At 42.5% G+C, this 7166-nt stretch overlaps 1 protein-coding gene across 2 annotated transcripts; it reads left to right on the top strand.

Annotated features, from left to right (window-relative positions):
* Window positions 1-1604: 1604 nt before the first annotated feature.
* LOC111832873 (protein-S-isoprenylcysteine O-methyltransferase-like) lies at window positions 1605-6072 on the top strand. Of its 2 annotated transcripts, XR_011992558.1 has the most exons (6): window positions 1605-1877; window positions 2569-2657; window positions 2741-2910; window positions 3468-3685; window positions 4428-4882; window positions 5033-6072. XR_011992558.1 is itself a non-coding variant. In XM_023790606.2 (5 exons), exons 1-5 carry the CDS (start codon window positions 1686-1688, stop codon window positions 4608-4610), a joined length of 852 nt encoding a protein of 283 aa, XP_023646374.2. In that variant the 5' UTR covers window positions 1605-1685; the 3' UTR covers window positions 4611-6071. The 2 variants fall into 2 exon arrangements, 1 of the variants encoding a protein (XP_023646374.2); XM_023790606.2 differs by having other exon boundaries at window positions 4428-6071.
* Window positions 6073-7166: the final 1094 nt, after the last annotated feature.

Below are 7166 nucleotides of genomic sequence, written 5' to 3'. Positions count from 1 at the left end.
CCGAGGTTTCATTTCAACCAACCAGTAGAATACCCTGTGACTGTGACCTTTACGCTCAACTAAGGTTTGGATTTGTACATTCTGGACCTGAACTTTCCACCTCTGCTAATATAAATCTTCAAGTAAGAAACAAATCATCAGCCTTAAGCAATATTAAGTTGTACGGGAAATAACTGATCAGGAGTGACCAAGGACAGATTGACTACAGGTTGTTGCACAATAATCCCCATTTAGTGGCAACCTGTAGCTATACTCTCTCTGTATTCTGTATAAATCCGTGTCATGTACGGCCATAGTACCGTAGGGCCTCTATTTAGTGTTTTATTCTGACGCTGCTCCTGTGTGACTCTTAATATGCGGCGCTGTGTATTTCGGTGCGTATTTATGGTCTTGACAAACCAGTCACCGTATGTTTCCGCGTGTTTCGTTGCCCTTTGGGTCCGAACAGAGGCGATTATCTCAGCTGTTAATGTGCATTTGGAAAGTGTGTGTGGGAGTTAAAGTCCTAAGTGTTAATTTAGCACGTCCGTCAATGGATTTTAATTACTCTGGTTCCGTTGACCTTTTTGCATGGATCACAGGAATTTAGACGCTGATGTTTCCATCTGGAGAATCTGGTATATTCTAAATAATGATTTGGGAAAGAACTCTTTCCCTTGTTGACATTATATATAAAACCTGTCTTTTTCGATGCTACTCATCTAATACACAGTTACTGAATGCCTTTTGGGTTTTTTATGATGAAGGGATTTTTATGTACACACAATAGGAGAAATACTCCCCCCGGAAAAGGAAAAAATGGGAGCTTCCATCTGTCATGGGAGTCGGGGGATACAGGGGGGCTGTAATTAAAAAGGCAAACAACAAGAATTATGAGAAGAATGCGCAGCACGGTGTCTGTTTGCCTCACCCCCCCTGCTCTGTGTGTATGTGGGACTTGCATATTCTACCCGTGTTGCCCCAATTTCCTCCTACAGCGAAACTACTTGCTGTCTGTATTGCCCAAAGACAAAATGTGGAAGTGCCCTGTGATAGACTGGCATCCTGTCCCATCCATGTTTTTAATCCGGAAAAATAGCAGAACCTTGAATGGTTCTATAATTATCAAATAATGAAAATGACGGATTTCTTTTTTATACACAGGGTTGCCAGCTGTCACGCATCTGGCGTGACACTCACACTTTCAGACCCTCACGCTCAAGCAAGAAATCTTACAGCAAATATATATTATTCTATTATAAACCTAAAATTAGCCACATCAAAAGCGTTGGGGCAGTTTGCAAATCATACAGACTATTTATAAGGTAATAAAACTCTTACATACATGTAAATAAGTGTGCAGACTTGTCTCGAACTGAAAATCTCACTCCAGCCAGCTGACCAAAGTTGGCAACCCCAGCTGTATACAGCTAAATGATCACGCAAAAGTATCTTTACAGTACGCTAAAATAAGCGGAACACTTCAGGAAAATGACACGTTAAGACTTTACTACTACATTTTAACATTTCTGCTGCCAGAGGATTGCCAAAATTAAAATAATAATTGCCTTTGTGTTGCGAGAACCGACCACTAGAGGGCATCCGACCACCGCCACTGGCAATTACCTGCTTTGCAGCGTCGCTGCCCGGTTGGAAAAGCTCGCGATGCTTCCCCCCCTGCAAATGCACCCTTTACCGCTTTCAACATGGCAGGAGGCGAACTCGTGTTGGAAGGCAGAGTGAGCCTGACCGGCTTTGTGCTGGGACTGGCCGTTGTATTCATTCCGGTGCTGACCTCGGTGGATGTAACCGGAACTGCGGGAAAGGGGATCCTTGCCATTTACTTGGGAGTGGTAAATGCGACCCTGCTGATTTTGTACAATGGGCATATTCATAAGGTAAGCACGCAGTGATGCTCTGTGCCCGTACCCCATGTGGTATCATATTACCTGTTATATTTCCCTCATCATTCTTTAAAAATAAATACTTGTCCTGCACTTTTTAAGCGATCATACTTAGTTAACAGCTTGTCCCATACGGATCTGCATCCTTAAACTGCAAAGACTAGTTGCAGTTACATTAATCAAGTATGCCTGATAAAGATTTCTCCGGTTTCTTAAGCCGGTTAAATTTTGCATCATCCTGGATTTGGATGTGTTATGCTGTAATATGACCACGTACTGTAGCTTTGGTTTGCTTCTCAATCTGCCGTATCTACTCGGACTTTTTTTACTGCAAGAGCAATATGGTGCAGATTGCATGTTGACCCAAATTATCCCAGTTAGAAGAGACTGTGCACCTCTAATAGTCTCGGGTCTACACGAACACCTTATTAACCACCTGGATCTCCATCTTAACCGCTTTTCAGTTTCACTCCTTTCTTAATTAATTTAGCAGCAAGTGTAGTACGTGTAATACCGATTTAATTGCTTAAGTGGAATGCAGTTGCTATTTTATTACACCTTATTGTAGAAAAGCAAAAAAAAAACAATGTTTTCTTTTGAGTCGTAATGTTGCAGAAATAAACCAGGTACTCAGGCTGTACAGATATTTCAGTAATCCTACGCTATCATATTCCCGCCCCCAAAGGTGGCCATGCGTGCAGCTCTCCTTGGTTTCACATTCGGATGTGGCTTGCTGATAAGCTTTGGTCAGACAACATGGACACACTTTGGCTGGTAAAAAAAACATTAAACTATTTCCATGTGATGTGAAGGGATGCTGTGATTGGCTGAGTGGGCTGTGTCTGCACCTTCCGCAGGTATATGTGTGCCTTGTCCTTCTTTCACTACTCGGAGTACCTGATGACGGCCGTCATGAACCCTCACAGCCTGACACTGGACTCCTTCCTGCTGAACCACAGTGTGGAATACACAGTAGCAGCAGTCTGCTCCTGGCTGGAGTTTATACTGGAGAAATTCCTGATCCCAGGTCAGCTTATTCTGACAGACACACAAGTTTACATGTCTACTCTGGCTTATCCTACACTGTGAGAAAAAAAGAGTACCAATTTGTACCTTTGCTTGTCACTGGGTCTGTACCCTCAAGGGTCTGATAATTGTACCCTTAGCTGCAGGTAATTGTACCTTTAAAGGTACAGAAATGGACTCTGAGGAACATTTCTGTACCATTGATGGTACATTAATGCTGTTTGTGCCTTGGGGATGTTCCTCAGAGTCCATTTCTGCCCCTTTAATTAGACTAAAAGGTACATTTACCTGCAACTAAGGGGTACGATTAGCAGACCCTATAGGGTACAGCCCCAGTGACAAGCAAAGGTACAAATTGGTACTCTTTTTTTCTGACAGTTTATAATGCATTTGTAACAGGTGTGTGTGTGTTTACGTTTTACAGGAGAAGATAGTATGTCTAGTCGTCTAGTATGAGGTTGACTGTAGTATTGAGTTTCTACCCGTTTCTGTGTGATTCCATACTATGGTATAGTTTCTATGTGGTGGTCTCTATGTCTCCCCCTTAATCCCACTCAGACCTGAAGCAGTGGAGATGGCTGAGTCTACTTGGTCTTCTCATGGTCCTCTCTGGGGAGGGTCTGCGTAAGTCGGCCATGATGACAGCTGGATCCAACTTTAACCACATCGTCCAGAATGAAAAGGCCCAGAGCCATGTGCTGGTGACTGCCGGCATCTACTCCTGCTGTCGCCACCCCTCCTACGTGGGTTGGTTCTACTGGAGCATCGGCACACAGGTGGGAATCACGTGCATCTTGTAGCGACGAGCACAGCCGGCGCATTTGGTTGTGTGTACCCTTCATGCGCGTATTGTGCTGTGATGAAACTCGTGGCAGTAAGACGATGGCTGTGTCCAAATTCAGGGGCTGCATGACTCAAAGGCTCCTTTCAAAGACTGCAAGCGTCATAGCGACCTGACAAGGCTGTTCCATTTCGAAGGCTCCTTCAAATGCGGTCTAAGAGTGCGTCCTTTTTCCGAGGCGTGAAAGATCCACTGGTTGGATCCTCCGCAGCCTCAATATAATATAGCAGACGGTATAGTGATAAAAATGTGCTAATGGCTTCTTTAAGCTATTAGTGACAGTTTGGTTAGTTCACATCAGTAAGGTGTGCAGGACACCAGACTCTTTTACGGAAATGCTTAATTGCTTATCAAAATGATTCTATTTGAATGGCTTTCTGAAAAGACCATTTTCTGGGATTCAAAGGTAGATAAATCTGGTCCAGAAAGAAAAAATCCAGACCGAGATTTTGTTTCAACCAATCAGTTCAGTACTCTGTGACTGTGACTCTGTATGCTCAACTGGTTGGTTAAAACAAAATCTTGTTTTGGAGTTTTACTTTCTGGACCTGAACTATCTATTTCTGCTGGTATTTCAGCTGTTGTCTCCTAGGTAATGGATTCATGTTCTTAAGGACTTTGGTGTTCGCTGCCCCACTGGCCTGGTTAACACCCTCCGTGGGCTTTGTGTGCTGTAGGTGATGCTCTGCAACCCCCTGTGCCTGCTGGGATACACCTTAGCCAGCTGGCGCTTCTTCCGGGAGCGTGTTGAGGAGGAAGAGCTGTCCCTCATCCTCTTCTTCGGTGAGGAATACCTGGACTACAAGCGCAAGGTTCCCACTGGCTTGCCCTTCATCCCAGGAATCCAGATAGAATCTTAGACTCTGTGGAGACTAGGGTTGCAAAGGGCAGGTAAATTTCCAGAACCTTTCCAGAAACTTTCCATTTCATGGGAAGTTAAGCCTGCTGGGATACACCTTAGCCAGCTGGCGCTTCTTCCGGGAGCGTGTTGAGGAGGAAGAGCTGTCCCTCATCCTCTTCTTCGGTGAGGAATACCTGGACTACAAGCGCAAGGTTCCCACTGGCTTGCCCTTCATCCCAGGAATCCAGATAGAATCTTAGACTCTGTGGAGACTAGGGTTGCAAAGGGCAGGTAAATTTCCAGAACCTTTCCAGAAACTTTCCATTTCATGGGAAGTTAAGCTAAGGAATTTTGGAAATATTCCAAATTGGAAACTTTCCATGGCAATTACCGGGAATATATGGGAATTAATGGAAAATTTTCCGACTTTTGTAACCCTAGAGGAGACCCATCAAAGCTTGTGATAAGCGATGACTCTGGTGGTCCTGTGAATACAGTTCACCACTTAGTGGCTGGAGGAACAAGTGATTGGAGTATGTGGGTAACGCTAATGGTCAAATGCCACAGGGGTTTCTCTGTGTGCTGAAGAGACCATGGCGTCCTGCGTGGAAGCTCTGATGCCGCCACACCACACAAAGCAGCCATTTCTTTCCTGCTTGGCGCTTTCCACGTCCTTCACACCAGACCTTCCGTGTGCGGAGAGATAGCAGCTACTTCTTTGTTATGCACAGACCTGGGGACTTTCATTAAATATTGTCTTTGCGACACAAAATGTTGTGCACTTGTTTGTTTTTTTCTTTGCTAGTGCCCTAATTTGGAATAAGGGTGACCCCAGTCAGTGCACATTTTTCTGGAAAACCAGCACAGGAAAAAAATTGGTATGAAATCTGGCAGGGGGGCAAAAAAAGGAGGGTATTGGCTTTTCCGTCTTCTCCTTGTGCTTAATTTCACAGCTCGTCCATGTCAGTCATGATGCCTTCGACCGTTATTAGTATTTACTCAGCAGTTCCTGCCCTGCCTTTGATTATACCATTTCTTTATAACCGAGCTGAATTTCTGTATTTCAGTTACTCTGTGGGGTGGATGCAAAATAGACTACAATCTTTTTATTGCTCAAATGCTGTTCAAAATTGAATTGTACCTATATAAAGCTCCTACTTTGTGCCCCCAAAAGCATAAAAATACATGAGTTCTAATACCTACAAACCTACAGTTTTTTTTGCATATACATATAAGGTATTTCAACAGAAGTGTCTCAAAGTTTTGTGTATGAAAGTACTACTGTAAGAGTAACCTGGCTTAATGTCCTGGTGGGACTGATTGAGTGAGTACTGTGGCTGTTTCACTTGGTTTGAATTTCCTTATTAAGCACTTACTGTATTACTTTACCTAATGTGCTGTTTAGGCTGATGATGTTGGCAGTCTAACTGTGAACCTGTAGTGTGCTTGATTGCTAATGTGGAGAAGGGCTGCGAGGTTCTGGAAAAAAAAATCACAATTCACAAGAGTTTCTGTAATGATTTTTTTCTTAAATTAAAATATTTATTACACTAAAAACTGCAAAAGGAAACACAACAAAACATGACTGTGCCAAACATATGACTGATCCAGGACCGGCATATCAACTTCCAGCAACACAAAGGAAATGTTCAATTGGCCATCCAGTTAGGGTAACCAAAACAGCCATGCAAAGTTCCAGTACCAAAAGTGCAAGTGGGATACTTTTTTGGTACTGTTGGGTAGGATGTGAAACGCTTTCTTTGTCGATCAGGTATGCAAATAGCCTGCCTCTGAAATGCAATACAACTGATGTCTTGAAAACATTTGTGAACTCAGAAAACAACAATAAATGACATAAAATAATAATAATGTATACATGGACAAAGGAAGTGACCCAAGCTTTAACTGCGATCTGGTCTGAAGAAGCAGAGATCAGGATACAATAAAAAGAAATCAAGTATTTTGTATAATATACTAGGACATCATGGTATTGGAAAATTTCTAAGTATTGCAATGTGATTTTGTTGTAATAAATATTGGGGTATTTACACAACAAAAAACCCATCTTGGGGGGATTTAATTAAATAGCAAGGATGAAAATCATTATGATTGTCTCGGAGAACGCATGCATCGCTCATGCAAAGGCAGCAGAGCTAAACTTTAAACTGATTTTTAAACATATACTAGAAAGTCTTGAAAAAGTAATAACTAAAATTGCTAAACTTGATCATTTTTTCCCCTATGACAGAGGAAAGATATTTTAGCGAAACGTAAACTCCCTGCACTATAATATCCGTACCGAAATAAGGTAAGAAAAACTCTAACCTTAATCTAGCTGCCTGGTGAAGTAACAATTGCACATACACAACATGCGATGTTGGTATTAATATCACACATTGTCCAGGCCTATAATATACTACAGCCTTCTTTCAAATTCAGTACAAAATACCCTGGCTTGCACTGTGATGTCATTCAGTGCTGGTACCGGTTTTTATGGCAGTGGAAAATCAACACCTTGAAGTTCCAAAAGTAAGGTACTTGGTGTGATGGAAAAGTACCCTTTAAAGAGAATACA

Source organism: Paramormyrops kingsleyae, chromosome 8, assembly GCF_048594095.1.
Source record: "Paramormyrops kingsleyae isolate MSU_618 chromosome 8, PKINGS_0.4, whole genome shotgun sequence".
In the NCBI taxonomy this organism is placed as follows: domain Eukaryota; kingdom Metazoa; phylum Chordata; class Actinopteri; order Osteoglossiformes; family Mormyridae; genus Paramormyrops; species Paramormyrops kingsleyae.
This window is presented reverse-complemented; position numbering and strand designations above follow the sequence as displayed.

Coding starts and splice junctions, on each gene's coding strand:
- LOC111832873 (XM_023790606.2), top strand. CDS start 1,686: ATGGCAGGAGGCGAACTCGTGTTGGAAGGCAGAGTGAGCCTGACCGGC. Junction 2,658..2,740: donor ACATGGACACACTTTGGCTG/GTAAAAAAAACA, acceptor CACCTTCCGCAG/GTATATGTGTGCCTTGTCCT. Junction 3,686..4,427: donor ACTGGAGCATCGGCACACAG/GTGGGAATCACG, acceptor TGTGTGCTGTAG/GTGATGCTCTGCAACCCCCT.